At 56.1% G+C, this 22,723-nt stretch overlaps 1 protein-coding gene and 2 long non-coding RNA genes across 17 annotated transcripts in view; 2 read left to right on the top strand and 1 right to left on the bottom strand.

Moving 5' to 3' along the window:
• Positions 1-1,385, top strand: part of PPP6R3 (protein phosphatase 6 regulatory subunit 3) — a 119,067-nt gene extending 117,682 nt beyond the window's left edge. For all 12 annotated transcript variants that reach the window (XM_029956318.1, XM_029956321.1, XM_029956320.1 and 9 more), the window contains one exon: positions 3-1,385. In XM_029956318.1, coding sequence (XP_029812178.1) covers positions 3-54 — 52 coding nt within the window. In that variant the 3' untranslated portion in view covers positions 55-1,385. The remainder of the gene's footprint in view (positions 1-2) is intronic.
• Positions 1,386-6,273: 4,888 nt separating this feature from the next.
• Positions 6,274-17,516, bottom strand: LOC115306099. Of its 4 annotated transcripts, none has more exons than XR_003915179.1 (5): positions 17,427-17,516; positions 7,740-7,814; positions 6,982-7,076; positions 6,768-6,835; positions 6,274-6,587 (listed from the first exon to the last, which is right to left on the bottom strand). It is a non-coding gene; the product is annotated as an uncharacterized LOC115306099 (long non-coding RNA). The 4 variants fall into 4 exon arrangements; XR_003915178.1 differs by having other exon boundaries at positions 6,768-6,794; XR_003915181.1 differs by having other exon boundaries at positions 6,768-6,789.
• Positions 17,517-17,869: 353 nt separating this feature from the next.
• Positions 17,870-18,477, top strand: LOC115306102. The gene is made up of 2 exons (XR_003915184.1): positions 17,870-18,209; positions 18,337-18,477. It is a non-coding gene; the product is annotated as an uncharacterized LOC115306102 (long non-coding RNA).
• Positions 18,478-22,723: the final 4,246 nt, after the last annotated feature.

Raw genomic sequence — 22,723 nt, 5'->3', positions numbered from 1 at the left:
AGGACCGACCAGCCGAGCACGCCCGGCGACACGTCCGTCAATGGCCCTGTATGATGAGGGGCGCCCGCTGCTGACTGAGGGCCGCCCCGCCGCCACTGCTGCACTCGCTCTGCGAGGGATCAGGACCAGCAACCTTTCTACTCTAGATCCTAAGACGTTGTACAGAGAACCCCAGAAGTGTACAAAGATTGCACATTGACAAATACCAAGAATTTTTGCGTATGTTTATATTGTATTGTTCTAAACAATGGGTAGCCTGTGAAATACGATCTGGAACACCCATGTAATAATAGTCGTCCTACTGTAGTTAAAATGGCTGTAAGAATAGTTTTATAAAAGTGAATACACAGATCTATTGTATTTGAAACATAACTATTTGACAATTATTAGTGTGACCAAAGTATTAGGCCGTTTTCATACATTTTTCACCTTGTACAAAATTCTGAATTCATTTCCCTTCCAGGCTGGCGAGGAGTCGTAGGCTGAAAATGCCCTTTAAGTGTTACTTTGGTTGTTCCGACTTACAGACGTGGTTTTGAAAAAGAAACATCTGGTGTTCTTTTTATAACCAGCTTTTGATTGGTAACTGTTTTCTGTATTGTTTTAAACGGATCAAAAAACATAAGTCTATTGGTAGAGATGAAGTATTTATTGCTACAACTTCGCTGATGAACTGATGTTCCTGTAAAGCCCTATGTTCTGTTCACGTCTCGTTCGCACGACATGGGTGTTCCCGCAGGTGACACGCTAGACTGCTGGGAGTGTGCACGGCTTGTGGTTTGAGTTTCTTCGTTTTTCGTTTTCGTTTTCGTTTTTTGTTTTAGTAGTTCCTCTGCCTTTTAACCCGTTCACCAAAACTTACCTTGTTAACAAGCATCACTGACGACCATCTCCGAGCAGCTTGCGTACTTAACACACCTGCGAGGCGGGCCGGCCGGCGTTCTGGGCCTCGACGCGGTGACCGCGCTCCTGTCCCGCGTGGGCTTCCGCTCGTCAATTCTAAACCAGTGTATTTTTTTTAGAACTGGTTTGTGTATATATATAGTGATTATGGATACTAATTCAATGTAATTTATAATTTTCTATGTCGATATAAAAACACATCACAGCCTTGTCAGCTGAAGCAATATACTGTATATTGCCATATCGTCCAGGGAAAGGGTTCAATTACTTCACCTCTTGCACTTTTAGACGCAGATCAGTTTTTCATTTCTGTAATAGAAAATTATTCACGTATTTTTACATCATTTGTTTTTCCTGACCAGTATTTAAAACCAAAAGGATATTCTGAATAATGGCCAACGATTTTTTTAGAACTAGCATCCCAAGCAGCGTGCCTAAACATTACATTGCATATGGAAATAAAAACAAAATCAAATGTTGAATGCCTTATTTCTCATTTACTTTTCCATCGTAAATGGTGTCGGAACTCCGGGTGGGGCCCGCCGAGGCCGGCCCAGTGCTCCGGGACCAGGACGGACGCCGCGGTGCCGCCCCTGGCCTGGGCGCGCCTCCTCTGGAACCTCTGTGCCGCGAGCCCCTCTCCGAGGAGCCGGTCGCCGTGCTTCCGCCCCCGCACCCCAGCGCCGCCAGAGGCCAGGCTCCTTCCGCCCATCCCACCGCAGGGGACGCCGCGCCTCGCTCATCCCGCCTTGTGACGAAAGAGCGCTCGGGCTTCTCCTTCGGAGCAGCGCTGTGTTTCGCTTGTCCCGGCAGGGAGAAGACACGAGGGTGGGGAGACGCGAGCGTGGGGGGCGCCGGCCCGAGGGCACCCGCCCATCTCCTGGCTGCTTTCTGTGTCCGGGCCGTACCGAACTGCGGGCCTAACACGCCTACGATACAGTTCCTGCGTCAGAAATAAAGCCTCAGTCTTGTTTCTAGAAATCTCCTCTTGTCCTCGGAGGCCGCGGACCGGACCTGAGGGAAGAGCGTGCCGTCCGTGGCACCCCCACCGTGAAGCCGGCACCCCAGCCCGTGCGCCAGCGGAGCCCAGGGGCCCGGGACCTGTCTCTGGACGCTGCATCTGGCCCTGCAGCACCGCCGCGTCTCCACACTTGGTGCTTCTGCAGTCTGCATTCCTGCCCTCCGTCCCCACCAGTAACCTGCTGCTAACGTTCTCAGGTGCTCCATCCTGAGGTTTAAGTCCCGAGGTTAAAACTCGGCCCCTCCGTTTTCATTCTCCTTCCGCCTGTCTGCACGAGCAGGTGTGGCCGTTCCCAGAACCAGCCACCAGGGCCCTCGGAGCCGGGCCACACCCGTGTCTCCACACACCGCCGGAGCCCGTGGGCGTCTTGCTGGGCGACCAAGGGCGCCGGGGCCTGTGATCACGACCTGCCTCACCCTCTCGTAACGGCTGACTGTCGCCCCTGCTTTCCCCGCCAGATGGAGCTTGATAGTAACGCGTTTTCAGGCGTAAAAGTAGCTAGAATGGTTCTTTCCTTGAGGGAAGTGCTTAATAATTGTCAGTGTCACTTCCCAGCCCAATAATGTCACAGGCTAGCCTTCCTAAATCCCGGCTTTGAGCCTGTTTTATTTAAAACCTGTGCCTCCTAGAAACCCAGGCACCTTCCCTCCGCTCCGATGAATCGAACGAGTGCTCTGTGTCAGGGCCGCCACGGCCGCACTCTTAGGGCGCAGCTGTGGCCCCTGTGCACCGGCGGGGAGAGGAGGGCTTCCGTCGCCTCGCTCGTGGTGTGACTGTTGGTTCTGCGCACCGGTGCCGCGCCCCCACCCGGACCCCGTGCCTGTCCACGTGTTTTCTGGTCATTCGTTCCCGGAAGTCCGTGTGTGCCAGCTACCTCTGCCCGCGCCACCTCTGCCAGTCAGTGCCCACCATTTACCCTAACCACGGCTGCCGGGGTGCAGCCTTTGAAGCCATCGCCCCTATCTGTCCTAAACGCTTTGCAGGCGAGGACAGGGGCGCCTGGGTGGCCGACTTCAGCTCAGGTCGTGATCTCGCGGTTCATGGGTTTGAGCCCCGCATCGGGCTTTCTGCTGTCAGCACAGAGCCTGCCACAGATCCTCTGTCTCCCTGTCTCTGCCTTTCCCCCACGCACACTCTTTTCTGTCTCTCTCAAAATACATAAGTACTTAAAAGTAAGTAAACTAAGAATAAAGGCGAGGGGCGCCTTTCACAGGGAGGCCCTCGGCCCGGCTGCTCCCGTCCGGTTCCCCCCTTGCTCGCAGAAGGTGGAGCTCTCACTCATGCCGGACACCGCCCTGCGGGCCTTCGCTGCGAGCCTTTTGCTTCACGGCGATTTTATAAGCCGGATTTCTGCTGCTGTTTTATAACCGCTTCAGGGGCTCAGAGGTGAGCTGGCTCTTCCCGAGGGTGCCCAGCGGGTCGGCGACAGTTGGGAAGATTCTGTGCAACACATACAAGCACAGAACAGCGATGCTGCCCTGTAAATGCCCACTAAGGTTCACGGTCACTGTTAAACCCTCCGGGGGCACCTGTGCGGCTCAGTTAAAGTGGCCAACTCGATTTTTGGCTCAGGTCAGGATCTCACGGTTCGTGAGTTCGAGCCCCACGTCAGGCTTCTGTGCTGACCATGTGGAGCCGGCTTGGGATTCTCTCCCTCCCTCTTCTCTGTCCCTCCCCTGCTTGTTGCTCTCAATAAATAAACAAATAAAGCTTTAAAAAATTATTAAAAAATAAGACTCTCAGTCAAAACCTTTTGGTTATTTTTTTCTTAGAATTTGACAGTTTGATTTCAAAGTAGCGCAGAAAACAGAGATGAGCTGCGTGGGGGCTTTGGGAGCCAGTAGAGCGATAGAAACGTCAACCGCAGGGATGAGAGAGAGAGACTGAGGAGTCACGCCCAGGCCAGCGCTGAGGCAGAGCTGTGTGCGTGCGTGTGCGCACGAGCGTGTGCGCGCGGTGGGTCCGCTCACCGGAGCGGAGGCTTCCCGGTGACTTCTGGGACGGCCCCCTCGCTGCTGGACCTGACCCTCGATGAGCAGTTCTCAGGATCTGCTGAGTTGGGGAGCAACAGAGACCAAAGGGCCTGCGAACCCCAGAATGTTGACTGTTGACCTTGATCGAGAAAGGCCGCCGGCCCCTGGGATCGATCGAGGAGATGGGACAGAGTCCGCGAGTAGGCGCACCGTCCGTGGCTTTCAGCAGCATTGCCGAGGCCGTGGCGCGAGGACAGGGAGGTCTTTTCGGCCAGTGACCAACAACTGGGTATTTGTATGAGGGAAAAAAACGAACCTCGATCCTACTGAACCCTGTGTCCAGAAATTAGTCCAAAGCAGGTCACAGGTCTAAACAGAACCCCTTAGGCTTCGGAAAGAAAACAGAAATATCTAAATCACTTTGGAATGGGCAAAGTTTTCTTAGGATACGAAGCACAAATCACAGATGAAAATGGCAGTGGGCGTTGACCACAGTGAACGTTTTCTGCTCTTCAGAATGAACAGGTCGGCCCCGGACTGCCAAGAAGAAAAACATATCGGCATTTCCTGACAGGACTCCTACCCTGAAGACAGAAAGATGCAAATCAAAAATAAGATGGAAAACCCAGCTTAGTGAATGGGCCAGAGACCCGACCACGTCATCACAGAAGATGCGCGGGTGGCCGAGAGGAACATGAAGTTGTTCAGTGTCTGCATCCTCCTCCGGACCGGCCGGCGCAGACCCCGGGAGGGCACCGCTTCTCTGCTCGGTCGGCTAACTGAACACTGGCGATCCCGGCGCTGAGACGGGATCTCATCGCTGCCCCAACGCATCCGATGTGGAAATCCGCTGGGCAGCCTTCTGGTTGTTTACGTTCAGCCTTATGTTCTGTGAGCTGTTCACCAGGAGAAGTGAAACTGAGTCCACAAAAGATGGATGAGCAGCGATGAGATGTTAGCACAGCAGACACCCGGCAGCGGCAGGGACGAGCTGGTAAGTGCGCTGTCAATCTTGAAAACCGTGACGGAAAGCAGTAAGACCTGTGAGAAGGAGAACTTCACACGAAGCTCCTAGAACCGGTCAGACTGACCCGCAGAGCTGGAAGTCGGAACACGGTTTGCTCCTCTGGGGGGAGGGAGGGGTTAGCCATAAAGGAGCCCAAGGAACCTTTCTGGATAACGGAAATCAACATCTTGTTTGTGATGCGGTCACGTGAGCATAGGCGTTCGTCAAAACCCACGCACTTTATCACGTGATGTACACCTCCGCTTTTCTAAGAGAAAGGGAAAAGCAAAGCAAACACTAAACGCTGTGAGAACACATTGCCCGTGTCTCGTGGTGACCAGGGAACCGCCCTTTCCTCCCCAGCAGAAGAGACGAGGCCAGATCTTGGTGGATTCGGGCAGGCTTGTGTCAGCGTTTTCTGGAACCCAGCCTGGATTTGCCCGCGGAAATGAGACGTTCCGGGTCACCCCTCCCCGCGCGGCGGTCTGTCTGTCCTTGCGGACGGAGAGGATTGCATTTGCTCAGCGCACCTGTGCCGGGAGGGTAACTGGTCTAACCCGGAGATCGGGTACTAGGAAACCCCCAAACTGTCCTTCAGAACAGGATGGTTAATCAAGGGAATATCCTTGGTCCATCCACGTGTTTCCTGTGGGGTCTTCTCTCCAGAGGAGAAGGCTGGCGAGGGCCAGTGTGTGTGTTCTCCACGGAGAGCGCACAACCAACCCCTGTCCCAGGAAGAAACGAGAGGGAGCAGCAGGTGCAGCGAGGGGGTGACCTGTGGCGCGTGGGCGGGGGAGGGAGCAGAGACGTCCTACCTCTGCTTGCGCCCGGCCCCCTGCAGGGCAGCCGCCCCATAGCTGACCGGAGCTTCACGGTCAAGTCTGACGCATTCAAAGGGCCAACACGTGAGTCGTATCTGGGGTGATCACTGCTTCCCCTGGCTCGTGTTTCTCTGTGGGATCTTAATGCTAAGTGGACACTCCTGGCCTCTGTCTACCTCGCGTCTCCCTCTTCGGGGAGGTTAGAGTGATTTACCTGATTAATTTGGGAAGGATCTGCAGTTCTGGTTCAGTGCCTTATGTGCTTTTGCTCGCATCCGCTGGCCTCTGGGGCGTACGTGCTGGTCCGTTGTATTAGCCTGTCCGGCTTCTCGGGCCGCCGGGGAGTGAGGTGTTAGCGAGCCCCTGCGGCCACACGCCTGAAGCTAGGCTTTCTAACCAGGTTTTCTCCATTTGTCTCGCACGCTGTCATTCCCCACTACTGAGCTTCCAGGTAGAGAGAGGCGGGTCCCCCCAAACAAAAATAGAAAGGGTATCTGTTGTTACCCCAAATCTAGATTTCTTTTTAACAGACCGATGGTCAGACGGGGGTTGAAAATAAAACCAGCAATACGTTGTTTATACAGATGTCATAAAGTTGGCAAAAGCTGAAAATAAAAACGAGGAAAACGCTAACAAAAAACATAGCATCAAGTAAAGCGGGATTTAAAGTGCAAACCTCTGGATGCGGTTAAAGGTCCACATCAAACCACAAATACAACAGCTAGGCAATGACTAGAAATGCAAGGAAAGCGGCTTCTCTTCTCGGCCATGGGAGTGGTTTTATCCGTCTAAACATCCTGCAGACAGCGACAGCTCTAAAAACCCGCTGTTGGACGGGCTGCACGTGCTCAAACGGCCACGGTCTAGAGGGAAAGGAAAGGCGTGTGGGGCACAGCAGGAAGCAGACGCTCGGGGCTGTCGGCACCTCCAGGCCCGGGAAATGGGAAGACAAAATCAGGGCACAGGGCTGTGACGAGGCCAGGACTGAAGGCACAAGGTCTTCGAGAAAAGACACAGACGTGAGCCTGACGTTCTCTACTCACCTCTCGGGGCCGCCGGTGATTCCTGAGCTATGCAGGGAGAGGCCAAGCAGAAAACAGGAGCTGAGAATCTGAGGCTAAGAAGAGTCTAGACAGCTCAGTGTCGGGGAGGCAGAAATTGGAGGTTCGGGACTTCGAAGGGGGCGGACGTGCTAGCATGTCAGAACGATGGAGGGGCTGCACTGCAGGAGTGAGGGCACAGCAGGCCGGGTCTTACCTGCTGCGAGAGATCAGTCCCCTCCGAGGACGACTGTGCCACCTGAAAAGCCACGACCATTTCCACACGCAGTGTCGGCATTGGATAGAGGCTTCCTGGACACACACCAAGTGATTGAAAACTGAGGAAAGCGGGGCATCCAGATCTTGGAGGTTTAAGGTTTTTTTAATGTTTTTTAAATTTATTTTTGAGAGACAGGGAGAGACAGCACGAGCAGGGGAGGCTCAGAGAAGAGGGAGACACAGAATCTGAAGCAGCGATGCAGGGCTCAAACCCATGAACTGTGAGATCATGACCTGAGCTGAAGTCGGATGCTTAACCGACTGAGCCCCCCAGGCGCCCCCAGATCTTAGGGATTTTAGATTTTAAACGATTAATATATTCAAGACACTAGGGGACCAATTTGGAGAATTTCATCAAAGAACTGGAGTCCATTACAAAAAGGGGGAAAATCAAATGGAAATTACAAAACTGAAAGAGTAATTGGAATTGGAAACCCCATAAAGGGGACATCTGGGTGGATCATCGGTTAAGTGTCCGACTTTGGCTCGGGTCATGATCTCACAGTTGGAGAGTTTAAGCCCTGGGTACGGAGCCTGCTTCAGATCCTCTATCTTGTCCCCATTTCTCTCTATCCCTCCCCTCCTCACTCTCTCCCTGTCTCTCTCAAAAATAGACTTTTTTTTTTTAAGAAAAGAAACCCATAAATGAATTTAGAGGCAGGTGGGACAAAGCAGAAGATAAGCTTACGGACTTACGTGACAGAGCTGCAGAGCACATCAAGGCGAGTGTGGAGAGCAGGAGAGACCGTCTAGGAAACACCTAAGAGAAATCTAGGGTACAGCAAAAACGTGACATGCGTGTTTTTAGAATTCCAGAAAGGAAGGGGGGAAGGGGAAAGCATGGGATAGAAGAAACTCCCAAGAACTTTCCAAAACTAACCAGAAGACATAAAGCTTTACATTCAATAAACGTCGGATACCAAGGAGTAATAAATACAAAGAGAACCACAACTGGTAACATCACAATAAACCCACCAAAACCCCGAGGGGAAGGCATTGCCTTCCGTAGACCTGTTCCTTCTCCGTGGAGTTGGCGGAAGCCGGAGACATGGAATGACACTTCAGATGCTGAAGGAGAGAGTGCCCAACCCAGAATTCTAATAGCAAATTATCCTCCAAAGTGAAAGCAAAATAAAAATATTTTCAGAAAAACAAAAACTCGAGAGATTCCCACACAGCAGAGCTGCATTAAGAGGTGGGTTTCTGGCCGAAGGAAACCCTCCCGGACGGAAGCCTGGTGAGCACCGGCAGCAGGGACGGAGATCACCGGCGAGGGAGATGTGCCTGTGTCTCGTGAGGGCTGGAGAGCTACCTGGATTAGTACAGTGTTGGGAAAATTGGAGAGCCACCTGCAAGAAGGAAACTGGACCCTCCCTTTCACCAAGCACAAAAACAAACTCGAAAATAGGTCAAAGTCAAATGTAAGACCTGAAACTGGTAAAGTCCTAGAAGAAAACACAGGAGTAAAATCTCACAGTTTGTGGGTTCGAGCCCCACATCGGGCTCTGTGCTGACAGCTCAGAGCCTGGAACCTGCTTCAGATTCTGTGTGTCTCTCTCTTTCTGCTCCTCCCCCACTCGGACTCTGTCTCTTAAAAATAAAACGTTAAAAAAATTTTTTTAAAGAAAACACAGGAGTAATGTTTCATGACATTGGTCTTGGCGATGATTTCATGGATATGACAATAAAAGTCGAAGCCCCCAAATTACCAGTGGGACGACATCACACCAAAAAGCTGTGCAGGAAAAGAAACAACGAAATGAAGGGGCATCTGTGGGAGAAACTATTTGCAAACGACGTATCACTTTGTAACCACCAGAAGTCGGGAGTTGCAGTTGCCAAACCGAGCAGGACAAGGGGGGCCTTGAAGGACACCAGCAAAGGGAGCCTTCCGACGGGCGGAGCCGCGTGCGGTGCACCTGCTTGTTTACTTTGGGTGGAAGAAGCGGCCCGAGGTTAGACTCTACGCGGATCACGGTCAGCGCCAAAGGCCTGGCTGGCCGGTCTAGGACCTAGAAGAAGGAAAGCTGAGTGACCAGAGATGACAAGGTGTGGAGTGGGGGCAGGAGCTGGGCGTTTGGCCCTGGACACAAAGCGTGAGGGTCTCTGGATCACACAGCACTTCCCAGCATCTCCAGGGGGAGAGGCGCCAAACAGCCCAGCAGACAAAATCACCAGTGACGTTAGCCATCATTAGCAGCCACACCAACACCGAAATGGTGGGCGCGGGAGGAAGTGGCCAGCAGCAGGCGGAAGGCTGCCCTGAGGCTGGCAAAGGCCGTAAAGGAAGTGGCCATGCTGAGACAGCTCGGTCACCCTGAAGAGCAGGGGGAGGCCGCTGTTGCAAAGGCGGGCGGAGGGGAACGCGCGCGGGTTTCCGGTGCTGCACTCGAGAACTCAGCGCTCCGTCTTCCCTGGGACTGGGAACGGGCGTGAGCAGCAACCCTAGCCCAAGAAGGGCAGGGTGACCAGAGACTCAAAATCCTCAGGAAGCAGGGTTTGGGTCAGGCCGCCAGGAAGCCCGAGATGGACAGGCGGTGGTGGAGTGTGAGGGGCATTGAGAAGGGAGAGCGGGGGAGGGAGAGGCGAGGGACCATCACGGCCCCAAGACTCCTGCAGTGACCAGGCTCTAACCTGTCCTCCTGACTTCCCCGTCTAAGCCTCCCCACACAGAGAGAGGAGGGCTTCCTACACACGTAGGAGCGAGCGGATCGTGGGTCCTTGCAGGGCAAGGGGTGGCCAGCGGCAGACACAGCTCAGTTGGCTCCCTCTTCAAGAAAGTACGATCTGCTGACGTGGAAAACGTGGTTGGGTGGCAGCCGTCAGCTTCACGGGGGCCAGTGATTGAGCAACGGGGTGGGACCCAAGGTCACGCTTTTTTGTGTGCTCCCCACCCTCCACGATGCAGGAGACAGGGGTGTATGAGCCCAGCCCCGTCAGTCCGGCTTGGAACTCTTCAAGTGGGCAACGGTTACAAAACTGTTTATTGAGATACGATTGACACACGACACTGTGTCAGGGGTCCATGGTTGTAACACTGGGAGGTCTGTCCTCTGAACCGCCTCGCCGGGCTGGGGCGCGCCCTGTCAGACCCGAGTCCTGGTCCCCCAGCCCCTTCCTGTCACAGAGTTCGTCCAGCAAACCTCTTGCACTGTGACCGGAGCGGCCGTCTGCTTCACATCCGATGTGATGGATGCATCGGAGAGGGGGAAGAAAAGAGAGGAGCAAGTAAAGAACAAAGGAGACAAACAGTGGATGGTAGATTTAAATCCAAATGCGCTTAATTAAATGTAAATGGACTCAATGCTCCACTGAAAAACTAAATGTTGTTTGAATTTAAAAATACTAAATTCGGGGCACCTGGGTGGCTCAGCTGGTTGAGCGTCTGACTTTGGCTCAGGTCATGATCTCATGGTTCATGGATGGGTTCAAGCCCCACGTCGGGCTCTGTGCTGACAGCTCAGAGCCTGGAGCCTGCTTTGGATTCTGTGTCTCCTTCTCTCTCTGCCCCGGCCCTGCTCATGTCCTGTTTCTCTCAAAAATAAATACACATTAAAAAAAATTTTTAAGCCTTCAATAGACAGGATACACTAACTGCAGACTAGACATAAGTAGAGAGCTGATGTGTCAGAAGATGGCTCTGAGACATTCAGCCATGACCTTGCATGAGACCAGAATGCTCTGGGCATCGCCTCGAGGCTCAGCGGACGGGCCATCGGTCTGTAACGTGGTCTAAGGAGAGTTCCGGAAGGTTGTGGAAAAGCAATATGTGAAGAGATGTTAGTAAATATCAGCTGGCAGTTTTCCAGAGTCAGAAAAGGCGCAATTCCTCAGACGGAGCTTGGGTTTCGGATACGACACCGGACGGGGGGGGGGGTCCTTCATCCCTGCCCTTGGCTCGAAGGGATGTCTGCAGGACATCCCGGAGACCAAATGGCGTTTTTCCAGCAAGTGTACAAAATAGGGTCTCATTAAGGGAGACGTGAATGACCACGTCATATGCAGGGGCGCCTGGGCGGTTCAGTCAGTGAAGCGTCCCGCTCAGGCCATTGTCTCGTGGCTCGTGAGTTCGAGCCCCTGACAGCACAGCCTGCTTGGGACTCTCTCCCCCAATCTCTCTGCCCCTCCCCTGCTCATGCCCTTTCTCTCAAAATAAATAAACTAAAAAAAAGCCAACAGCCCATACCTGCAGTGATTATCTGGCCGCGTGAGCGGCGGGGGCCAGCCCAGCACACGCACCGGAGGCGATGCACCAGGTCCGCAGAATCAAGGGTAAAAATCCCATGATCAGAGATGCAGAGAGAGCATGTGACAAAATTCTTCATTTTCCATGATAACAACTCTCGATAAATTGGGCACAGAAGGAGTGTGCCCCACCGTCATGAGGGCCATGTATGACAAGATCACGTTTTTGTTTCCCTCTGATAAATACCCAGAAGTGGGATCCCTGGGTCATATGATAGTTTTATTTTCAAATTTTTGAGGAACCGCCATGCTGTTTGTTGGCTGCACCAATTTACGTTCTCCGGGGGAGTGCGTGAATGCCCCCGTCTCTCCACATGCTCCCCGACACCCTCACCCCTCGGCCCCTTGTCAACGGCCGGCCGTTCTGACAGGGGTGAGGTGGCATCTCCCTACGGGCTTGATTCGCATTTTCCGGTGGAGCACATTTTCATGTCCTTCTCGGCCATTTGGATGTCTCTGGAAAAACTTCTCTTCAGGCTTTTTGCCCCTTTCTAAGTGGGTTTTCCTGTTCGCTGCGCCCCTGAGTTGTAGGAGTTCCTGTTTGTGCTGGAGAGCAGCCCCTGATCATGTCCGTTTGCTGGCATTTTCTCCCATCCGTCAGCTGTCTTCATTTTCCTGCTTGTCTGGCTGTGCCGAAGTTTCTAAGTCTGCTGCTTATTTTTGGTTTTGTCGTGTTTATGCTTGTGGTGTCATATTAAACAATTATTGCTGAGACCAATGTCAAGGAGGTTTTTTCTGCTTTCTTCTAAGAGTTTTACATTTCAGGTCTTACATTAAGTCTTACTGGATTTAAGTCTCCATTTCAAGTTAGTGTGTGTGAGCAGTGTGAACCTGTGAATACTCAGGTTTCCTAACACCGTGTATTTTCTTTAATGTTTATTTAGTTTTGAAAGCGAGAGAGAGAGAGAGAGCACGAGCAGGAAAAGGGGCAGAGAGCGAGGGGGAGAAAGAATCCAAAGCAGGCTCCGCACTGTCGGCCCAGAGCCCAGGGCGGGGCTCCAACTCACTGACGGTGAGATCATGACCTGAGACGGAATCAGGAGTTGGACACTCAGTGGACTGAGCCGCCCAGGCGCCCCCAAGGCCGTTTATTGAAGACACTTTACCCATCGAGTCTGCTTGTTTCTCTCGTCAGTATTAGCTGACTATATGTGCACGGGCTTATTTTTGAATTTCCATCATTTTCCCCCCAACGTATTTGTGTTGTGTTCCACCTTTTGTGTCTCTGTGTTTCAAATTGGTCTCTTGGAAAATGGCTGCTTTTTAAAACATCTCATTCTGCATTATCTGCCTTTGGGCTGGAGGGTTCAGTCCAGGAGCTGGTTCAGTTCCTGTGCTGATGAGCGGTTTCGGGCTGTCGGGCCAGTGTGGGTCCTAACCGCGCGCTGCTGCCCCGGGGCCTGAGATCAGCCGGAGAGTAACTAGCACGGGAGCGGCTGTTTCCAGTGACACTTTACTTATAAAGACGGCTCCACGAGGCCGTCCTTGGCCTGCGGCCGTAGCTGCTGACCTTGGGCTTGGTCCGTTTATGTTGACGACAGCCACAGGTATGATTAGATTCACTGACGGGTGTCATTTTGTTTCAGTCTCATCCGGTTTTCTTGTTCCTCTAACCCTCCTTTCTTCTTTGGAATTAATCACATATTTCTTCCTATTCCATTTCATCTCCTTCATCGACCATTGAGCACTGTTCGGTGGCTTCTCTAGGGACTCGGAGAAGCACCTCCAACATGTCAAGATACTCGTCACGCTAATGTTTAGTTCCTGCCACAGACGCGCTCCATGACTGCTCTCCTCCTTGGCACTATTAGGGCCACATCTTACCTCCATGTAGACCACAGACCTGATATTACTTTTGCTTTATAAATAGTTCTCTTTATGATCATTTTTATTGGGTGAAGTTCATATAAAACAACCATTTTTTTTGTAAGATTATTTATTTTGAGAGAGCCAGAGAGCACGGGGGGTGGCGGGGACAGGGGGCAGAGGAAGAGGAGAGAGACTCCCAAGCAGGCTCCACGCCATCAGGGCAGAGCCCCACGCAGGGCTCCATCTCACAGAACCACAAGATCATGACCTGAACCAAAATCAAGAGTCGGACGCCTAACGGACCAAGCCGTCCGGGAGCGCCATAAAACCAACCATTGTAAAGGGAGCAGTTCAGTGGCCTTGGGGGGTCTTTTAGGCCTTTTATCCACAGTGTTGTCCGATCACAACCTCTCTAGGACCAAAGTATTTTTATCTCCACTCTCCCCTCCCCCAGGCCCCTAGGAACCACCACCCGGCTTCCTGTCTCTACGGATTCACCTACAGAGGACATTGCATATAACTGGATTTGTGTCACGTGTGACCTTGTGCGTCTGGCTCCTTTCACTGCACAGAACATCTTCAAGTTCATCCACATCGGCGCAGCAGGTGTCAGAGCTTCGTTCCTTTTTATGGCCGAGTAACATGCCTTTGACCGGACAGACCACAATCCGTGTGTCCATTCATTCGGACACCGGGGCCGCCCCACCTCCCGGCTGCCGGGCCGGTGCCGCAGCCGACACGAAGAAACAGGAGAAGACGAGCCTGTGCTAGGCCCTCGTGTTTGCACCTCGGCTGACTCAGGCTGGTTCTTCGTGTCCCGTCGTGGGTTCACCTGGGGTCCTTCCCCCTCCACCTGAAACTCCCTTTAGCGTCTCCGTGCTGAAGATCAAGCTTTTGTTTGTCTGAAGGTTTGGAGGCCGGGCTTCGTGGTTCCGTTGTCTCACAGCGTCTGCGAGCGGATCCCCCGCTGCCCCCCACCCCTGCACCCCGAACCGCGACGGGAGGACTGGAGGACAAGGCCGCCCCCCTGCGGCTCCCTTGTTGGAGAGGTCGATGCCCCGTTTCCCGGCTGCTCCGCCGGCCCGATACTCTGCCCCCCAACACCCCAACCCCGTAAGGCCTTAGCTTTCCGCCACCACGCCGTGCAGGAGCCGGGGAAGACGCGCTGTCCGAGGGGTAGAAAACCCACAAATGCCACCCAGAGTGGTTCTCTCTCTCAAGGGTGGACTCGGTTCTCAGATCTGCCTGCGTTGTCACTCGGCTCCCTTCGGTCTCTGCCACGGAGGGTGGCTTGGTGGTCCTCCGGGGGTTTGGGCAGGTTTACACTCAGATTCTGGGTCTCACTCCTGCAGCGACCTCGCCCCCAGGATTACCCCCCAGCTCCTCTGCCAGCCCTGGGCTTGGCCCCCTGAGCCGGCAAGGGGGCCTTCCCCTGCCGTCGCTGTGGGGTGGGGACCTCCCCCGGTCCCGGGCGGGTCTAATGCCCACAGCAGCTTCTTTCCGTCAGCTGAAGGCACGTCTCCAGAAAAGGGGCCGCAGAGAGACGTAAACCACCGGCTTTCAAAGCAGCTGGGCCGCTAGCCTGGGGAAGGGGCTGGGCCGGGCAGGAGTACTCAGCCCCCGGGAGGAAGGCTGCCTTTCCCCCTGCCCGGGGTGTGGTTGGGGCCAGCCTCCTCCTCGGAATTAGGTTTCCTCCAAAGCACCCTGCTGTGCACTCCCATCTCTGTCTGCTCGACCCCTGACAGGTTCATGTCCATGATCTGCCCCTGGCAACTCTCCCCTGGGGGTTCAGGCCCCGGGGCTGCAGGGACCACCTCGGGCAGCTTTGTTTCACCGGCTTGCTCTTCTCCGCCTCATCTGCCCTGGGCGCTTCTACCCAGGCCCTTTCTCGGGAATGGCATGTTTTGTTTCCAGGGACCCAGCCAGACCCTGGCCCTGACCCCCAGACCCTCCCCCTTTGAGGGCGGGCGGGGAGGGAAACACCCCACTTCGAGGCTTCCCTGACAGGCTTAAAAGACTTCGCTTTCAGGGCGCCTGGGTGCCTCAGTCGGCTAAGCGTCCGGCTTTGGCTCAGGTCATGATCCCACAGTTCATGGGTTTGAGCCCCACATTGGGCTCTGTGCTGACAGCTCAGAGGCTGGAGCCTGCTTCCGATTCTGTCTCCCTCTCTCTCTGACCCTCCCCTGCTCGCACTGTCTCTCTCTCTCTCTCTCTCTCTCTCTCAAAAATAAATAAAAACATTTAAAAAATTAAAAATAAAATAAAAGACTTCACTTTCATAGAATTTCTGATGTCACAAACATTTGTAGTGATTATTTTGCTTTCTGTAAAAAGCATATTCTACTGCAGGGTCTTTTTCTCCTGTGATATTTCTCGGGTAAATCCGGCCTCTGAGTTCGGAGCGTCGGGCCCCGCCATGACACCACAGGTGTCCGTGTTCATGGACGCCAAACCCGAGGATGGCTGCGGACTTTGGAGCCGACCATCTTTGTTTTAAAAACTCGCCAAATGGAATGTTCGATCCCAGCCCTTTCTCTGTCCTCCGCCTTTGCAAAGAGAGCCCAGCTAGGAGTACCAGGCAGAGAGGGGGTCCTTTTGAGAGAAAAGCACCGCCCGGCTCCGAATCCTGAGAGCAGACAGCGCTGAAAAGAGATGTAAAAACCCCCTTCATGTAGAAAATTACAGGCGCAGTGATGCTATTAGGCGCCTGTGACTAATCACGCTAATGCCGCTGCTGTCAATTAGCCCCATTAGCGCCAGCAGGGCCGCCGGAATGACATTGTTGTGATGACCACACACAGCTGTTCGGTCCTGGACGGGGGTGGGATTTCCAGAAAGGTTATGCTCTCCGGAAATTAATCCTAACCTACAGCGTTGGAAATTTCAGAAAACGGGGCAGAAAACCATAAGCAAGCAGACAAAAACCCATAAAGGCGATGAAAGCTGCACCATGATTTTCACTGTTATTTTCCTGCTATCTGGTTTGCTCCGCTAACGTGGGTGAGGGCCATTGTGCGGTGAGTGGGAGACAGATCGCTCACATTAGAACTCAGCGGAGACGGGAAGCCCATTAGGGAGGCAATGCAAAAAGAGCCGCTGAAAACTGAGCTGAATTCAGCTGAATTCAGCTCAGCTCTGGGGCTCAGGAGAGGGGCCGGGCAGCCCAGCAGCTCCAGACTCGGCCCAGGGCCCTGGGCTCAGCCTCTGCCCCGGGGTGCTGCTCCCGGCCTGGACCACAGGCTCCCGCCGTGGCGTGACGGGGGCCGTGGAGCCGGAGGCCGAGGAGTCGGAGGCCGTGGGCTGACGGAGGCCGTGCCGGGGCTAGAGGGGAGCCCCGGGTCTCACACACGCTGTGGCTCCCGACCCCACCCGGGAGCAGAGACGGCGGAGAGCCAGTCCCTCCCACCAAGCTCTGGAGACCCAGGCGACACGGGTGGGGCTCCCACGTGCCGGTGGGTGCTGCTGGGCGGGTGCAGCCCGGCTCTCCTCTCGGCTCGGCCCTGCCCTGCTGCTCCCACGAACCTCCATCCCGAGTCCATCTCCCATCAGGACCCACTGTGAGCGATTTCCGGGCCCCGGACTCCGACCCGCACCCTTGCCACACGTCTGCCCCCGAGGCAGGCGCCCCACACCCGAATTCTGCCCTTTCCGCTGGCGCCTCTCCTCCTGGGAGTGGCTTCGTCCATGAATGGGGGCGGGGCAGGCCACCTTGACCCTCACATCCAGCCAGGGAGCAGTGAGCCGGGCCCGCAGCGCCTGATGGGCCTGGACGCACAGGTCAGACGGAAAACGCTTTGCCATCAGCCCGGAGCCGCAGACTGAGGAGAAACGTTCCCAGCGCATGTACAGGGAGGTTGTGTTTCCCAAGAACCTGTCCCACCCTCTCGCACACCCACGTAGCCACACCGAGAACACCACGGGCTCCCGGCCCGCAGCCCTCCGAGAGTAAACTGAGTCAGGGCAGATGGGAAGGGCGCCGTGTGGTCGTCAGTGGCCCTTGTGCCCTGGTTTCCTTCGCCTTCGATATTCCATCCTCACGACGATGCAGAAATAAAAACCCGCATACCTTCATGTGGACGGCGGTTTTGGCTGGCTACGGGGTGCTGCGGTCGGCTGTGAGGGTCCCCGAGTCGCAGCCTGCGGCCCCCACCCTCTCCCCACCGGCCCCTCCTGCTGCCTCCGCGGGGGCTGTTCCGGGTGGGGACGCGGTCTCCGGGGCGCGCTGACTGTCCTCCCCCCTGGCATTTATCTTGCAAGGCAGCGTTTTCAGACCCAGACACAATATTTATCGAGCAAGTGTCGATGTGCTAGACAGGAGTCGGTGGTCACCTGCCATGCCCCGGCCGGGGACAGACGCCGAGTCCCGGAACAGCTTGCTCTGTTCTCTGAGCGGCCTCACATCACCCACCGCCTTCTGGGAACGTCTGCTCCGAAAACAGAGCTCCGGGGTGGGGCGTCGCCTCGACGACGGGGTGGGGGTGGGGGGTTCCGCGTGGCAGCCAGTGTTCCCGCCGCCGTGGGCGCCCTGCTGGCCTGGGGGCGCTCACCCCGGACAGGACTCAGCCGGAGCCCAGGAGCCCAGGCCACGGAGGGGCCTCTGCCGGCCGGAGCCCGAAGGCAGGGGCCAGCGGAGCTGAGCCCTCTCCAGGGACAGGGTCCCCAGGCCGGGCCCCGGCAGGGCAGCAGCCCCTCATCTCCCAGGAAGGATGCCAGGGCGGGGAGACACGTGTCCCGGTGCACAGCCCGGGGCAGGGGGGGGGGGACCAAGCTGCCGACGGCACCGCGCCTCTCACACTGCGGCCACAGTCCCCACACAGCCCTTTGTCCTGTGTTTCCAAACGGGAGCCATGTGACAGGGCTGCGGGCCCACTGAGTTCCAGACGGAGCGGGAGGAGGCTTCCCTCCCTCTGTTTACCGTCATCATCGGGCCTCCAGCCCCCCGAGCGTGTCTTGGGCTGGATCAAGTGTCTGTCAGGAACAGGCTTCTGCAGGTTCTCGAGTGTGAGGTGGGGACCTCGGGGTGGCGCTCTGTGAACTCAGGACGGTCCGCGCTTGGCTCCACGCCCATCCGCATCCACAGAGCAAAGCTGTGCCCTCCGGCCAGAACAGCAGGTGCCAGCGCGGTCCTGCGGGAGGCGGGAGCCTGGGGTGCGGACTCGGGGCCAGGGACCCCACACCGAGGGGCCAGGGACCCCACACCGAGGGGCCTGCGAGCCACATAAATGCACTTCGCTCCCAGACAGCAAGGCCCCACCCCTGCGACTCCCTGGGGCGATTCCTGCCAACAACTGAAAGAATTTGCTGGCGACGCCCTTTGCAGCCCCAGATCAGGGCTGAATCCGGCCCCTCTGCCTGTTCCATAAAGTTTTATTGACACCCAGCCACACCTCTTCATCCACGAGTGGCCTGCGGCTGCTTCAGCACAGAGCTGGACGGTCCACTTTCCTGTCCCGCCCTTGACCCACCTGTCGTGGATGCCTGACTTGGCGGCGATCACGCGGTCCTGGACGGCTTCTCCTCTCACCCCCTGGGGAATGGAAGGCTTCATCCGGAGCTAACCTGGGCGAGGCGTGGGCTGGTCCCCCCGCGGGCCGAGACCCCTCAGGGCCCTGAGTCCCTCTTGCACAAAATCAAGTCAAGGGATCAGAGATGAGCTCTCCCGCTCCTGTCCCCCGTGGCCTGGCCTCGCTCGGAAGGGTCAATGCTCTAGACGGTGCTCGGCCCAAGTTCTTAATTCTGGCGAATAGTCTTGAAATGTGTTTTTAATAACTTCAGATGAGACGCAAATCTTGTTAGGTGACGCCAAAGCAAATTCAAATATAAATTCCCATTTGCCTTTAATGGTTTCAAATATTAAAGTCACCAACAGGGAGGCAAGTAAAGGAATAAAAGTGCAGATGGATGGGGAGAGACACAGCCGGCGCTTCTCCAGAGTTCACGGGCGCCCGTGGCCTTGGGCCTTGCCCGGAGCCCGGGCTCTCAGTCCCAGAGGGGCTCACATCACATCCCGGCTACGGGTTCGTCACCATGGAAACAGCTCCTCCAGAGAGTTCGTCTTTATTCTGTGTTCAGGAAAAGAAGTCCTCAGCCCGTGAGCTTCTGGCCCAAATTGCTGATAATTTCAGCATAAATGAGGCCATTATTGCTGCCATGACAGTTCTTTTCCTTTGAAAAGTGAGCGCTGAGCCTTATTATCCTCTCCAGGCAGGAGGGGTGCAGTGGGGAGGGGGCGTCTCCGGCCAGCCTCCCCCTTCCTTCAGTGGGGCCGCTGCTCACCGCCGGGACCCTGGCAGGCACCCGGGCCGGCCCCCCCGGGGCGGCGGTTCTGGGAGGGCTTTGCGGGACCGCAGACAAGATTACTGAGTCCAAGGTGGGGGCGCTGCCCTGCAGGGGTGCAGGTGTCCAACACACGGGTCAGGCGTCCGCTTCCGGCTGCGGGGGAGTCTCGAGGCACAATCCAGGGGCGGGGAGGGGTGAGGCCTTAGCTAGTGCCATGGCCGAACCTGTGGGTCCCCAACGCATGTGTCAAAGCCCTTAACCCCCCACCCCCACCCGACATATGAGTGTTCGGAGTTGGGCCTTTGGGAGGGGGTTGGGGTCAGATCAGATGAGGGCATGAAGCTGGCGCCCCATGATGGGATTGGCACCTTGGAGGGGGACGCCAGAGAGCCTGCTCGCGTTCTCTCCCTGCGCTCGGGTCACAGGAGAGAAGAGGCCCCAGGACAAGGAGAAATCTCTGTGGTTGTTTAAGCTGCCCGGCTGTCCTGGGCACCGAGCCTAGTGCCAACCGCTGAAGGCTGGAAGGGCACTGCCTAGAAGGAACAGAATGAGCAAAGGCACGACCGGACGCAGGATGGCAAGGTAGGGGAGCGGGGCTGCTCCTGGGCGCCCCCGTGTGGTTGCCCACGTGAAATGATGCGAGGCGGCAGCAGGGCGTGGACCCGGGGCCTCTCCCCCCAAGGAAGGGGCCCACCCGGTGAGCACAGGATGCAGGCAGGTCCGCCCCACTTGATAACGTTTTTATGGGGTTGGTTTGTTTTTTAAAGAAGAGTTCATTTGCCATATGTTATTCAATTAGGAGACCTGCCAGGCACGTTGATGGTTTTTGAAAGGGCAAAAATAACCTAATAAGTCAAATTCGATTGGCAAACCAGAGGCTGTATGATTTCCAGAGAGGCTGTGTGGTGAGGGGGCTCAGATCAGGACACACGGATGGAAAGGCCGGGAAGAGAGTCCTGAGCAAGCGCCTGGGGCTCGAAGGGCGTGGCTGGGGGGCCGCGGGGGCCGGAGAGGGGGCATCGTGCCAGCAGCTGGGGAGAGGCGACCTGGCGGGTCCCTGCTCAGGAGGTGGACGCCCCGGGCCGGGGAGACCCGATTCCCTGACACAAGGTCGGGGCCTGAGCACAGAGAGGGTCTGTGTCCCCCGGGAGAAGCAGAGGGAGGCGGCCCGAGGCGACCGTAACCCGGGGGTCAGGTCAGGCTCAGAGATGCACACACACACGCGCACTCGGCACTCTCCCAACACCGGCACACACGTGAGCTCACACTCACACACGCATCCAGGCCCACGTATACCATGCTGTGTGTTGCACACTCACCCACACACGTGCACACGTGCTCGCACACTCACACGGGGCAGGCAGGGGCTGGAGGGTTAGTCCTCCGGCGGACGACGCGCATCCTGGTCTGAACTGACCCCCTAGCTGAGCGCCCGCCCCTGTGTTCCGGCCGGTGGGGGCACGCCAGCGCTTCAGACACCACCAAAAATAATGCTCTTTTTTTTTGTCTTAACATTTATTCATTTTTAAGACACAGAGAGACAGAGCATGAGCTGGGAAGGGGCAGAGAGAGAGGGAGACACAGAATTGGAAGCAGGTTCCAGGCTCTGAGCTGTCAGCACGGAGCCCGACGTGGGGCTCGAACTTGCGAACTGTGAGATCATGAGCTGAAGTTGGACGCTCAGCCGGCGGCGCCGCCCACGCGCCCCTGCACCTGCTCATTTAGGACCGACGCCGCCAGTCTGCGGGGGGCCGATCAGGACCTTCGGCGGTAGGCAGGCTCCTGGAGGCTCGTGGGAGAAGGCGGGGTGGGGATTGGTCTGGCCGACAGCAGGCTGCCCTCCGTGTCCCAGGCCACAGGCTAGGCCACCCCAGTGTCCCCACCCGTCACATGGCCGGCAGCCTGGACCAGTCTAGCAGTTGGAGTGGATGGCTGCCTACACTGGGGGCTACAGGGCCCCACATTCGTAAAATGTCTGACACTGGTCCTGGGAGAGTCTGGTCCAAAAGAGCTGGCCGTTCGCCGACGGAGGGAGGTCTCCAGAGACTCAGTTTCCCTGTGGCTCGGGGTCCCCGGCAGCCAGGCCACCTGGGGCTACAGCAGCGGCTCAGGGCAGGTGGGAGAGGGCGGGGCCCCTGGGCCTGGAGGAGGGGGGAGGCAGACGGCTCCTGCGGGAAACAGGCTCCTGAGGGGGAGAGTGGAGAAGAGAAGGCCTGGGGTGGGGGGCATGACCCTGTTCTCCACAGCCCAGCTCTCCTGGTGCCAAGGGCCCATCTCCGGAGCCCCGCTGTCCTGGCTTCAAATCCTGGCTCTGCCCTTTCTGACCTGGTGACCGGCCTTCTCTGAGCCTCCATTTCCCCACAATTGAAGGACATTAATGATTTCAGCTCTGAGCTAATTAGGGGCTTTTGGTTAATGTGACAGAAATCGTCTTGAGAAAACTTCAGCTAAAAAGGAGAGTTGAATCTATTCAGGGCCACGGGACGGAGGCACCCCTGCTTTTGCTCTATCCCTGGCCTTTCTCCCCTGCGGCTCCATTTCTGCTCTCTCCTCCCCGCCTCCTGAAGGGAAGGAAGTGACCTTCCTAGCAAGAAGCTTTCATTCTTTAGACTCAGCCCCTCAAGAGTACTCTTTCTTAGTCCCAAATTCTGAGGGAGGAGGTCTGACTGACCCAGTCTGAGTCAGGTGCCCAAGGTGCCCAGACTGGTCCCATAACTCCTGGGAAGGTGGGGGAAACCTCATGGCACAAAAAGGCTGCCAGGCACCAGCCCAAGCAGATAAGAGGAGAGGATATTGGGGTCTCTGTGAGCTGGTGGATTGAGCTCAATAACTCTAAGCCCTTGATTTTTATCTCCTGCCCTCTGTAGAGACAGGGATTGTTATGTAAGTGGATTACTGAGGGAGTGACCTTGGGAGAAACCTGTAAAGGAAGAGAGGGGAGCAAGACAAGACAGAGAAGACAGGACCCGACAAAGAAGCAGCCCGGTGAGCGCCAGCCTGGTCCTGCGGCAGCTCTGGGGTGCTAGCGACCTTCACAGAGTCATCCTGTCTTGAGGAATGAGGTGGGAACTTCTGGTCATTCGTTAGGGGCTGCGCAGAGCTGAGCCGGGGGAGTCCCGGTGGCTCTGGCTGAAGGATGCCGCGGGGAACGGGGAGCACTTGGAACGGCCGTGGGTGCCCAGCGGGGATCCGGGCACAGCGCGGTGGCCCCAGGTCCCCCCCCCTGCCCCTGCCCCCGCTCAGCTCCCCTCATCCGGGGGCTGCAGACACTGGCTGATGGGTTGTCAGGGACTCTGGTGACAGATGGGTCAGTGCCTGAGCAGAAAGGTGAGCAGAAGAGAGGGGTC

The sequence above is a fragment of the Suricata suricatta genome, chromosome 11 (genome assembly GCF_006229205.1).
Source record: "Suricata suricatta isolate VVHF042 chromosome 11, meerkat_22Aug2017_6uvM2_HiC, whole genome shotgun sequence".
NCBI classification, from domain to species: domain Eukaryota; kingdom Metazoa; phylum Chordata; class Mammalia; order Carnivora; family Herpestidae; genus Suricata; species Suricata suricatta.
This window is presented reverse-complemented; position numbering and strand designations above follow the sequence as displayed.